Source organism: Eimeria mitis, genomic scaffold (assembly GCF_000499745.2).
Source record: "Eimeria mitis Houghton genomic scaffold, Emh_scaff2320, whole genome shotgun sequence".
NCBI lineage: Eukaryota > Apicomplexa > Conoidasida > Eucoccidiorida > Eimeriidae > Eimeria > Eimeria mitis.
Window position 1 is genome coordinate 2,933 of NW_013570653.1, and position 300 is coordinate 3,232.

At 48.3% G+C, this 300-nt stretch overlaps 1 protein-coding gene across 1 annotated transcript in view; it reads right to left on the bottom strand.

The window, feature by feature from the left end:
- The window catches only part of EMH_0052050 (WD-40 repeat-containing protein, putative), a gene marked incomplete at both ends in the record, with an annotated part of 6,465 nt that overhangs the window by 2,179 nt on the left and 3,986 nt on the right, over positions 1-300 (bottom strand). The window contains one exon of the mRNA XM_013496835.1: positions 178-298. Within this exon, the coding sequence (XP_013352289.1) occupies positions 178-298 (121 nt within the window). The remainder of the gene's footprint in view (positions 1-177; positions 299-300) is intronic.

Below are 300 nucleotides of genomic sequence, written 5' to 3' on the forward strand. Positions count from 1 at the left end.
GTGCTGTCTTGACGAGTTGATAGAGGGGGCTTTGTGGGGTAAAGTTAAAGTCTCCGCATGCAGCAGCAAAAACAACTGTCTCCGCTTTTTCTAGTGTCTCCTTTTTTAGTTTCTTTATTTCTTCGGCGTATATTGATCCATATGATAAAGCCCAATTGTATAAATCCTCCTTTATACTTCTCCCCCTGCTGCTGCTGCTGCTCCTGCTGCTGCTGTTGCTGCTGCTGCTGCTGCTGCTGCTGCTGCTGCTGCTGCCAGCACACTCCAGTGACTTTATCATCATCTCTGCTGCTGCTGCAG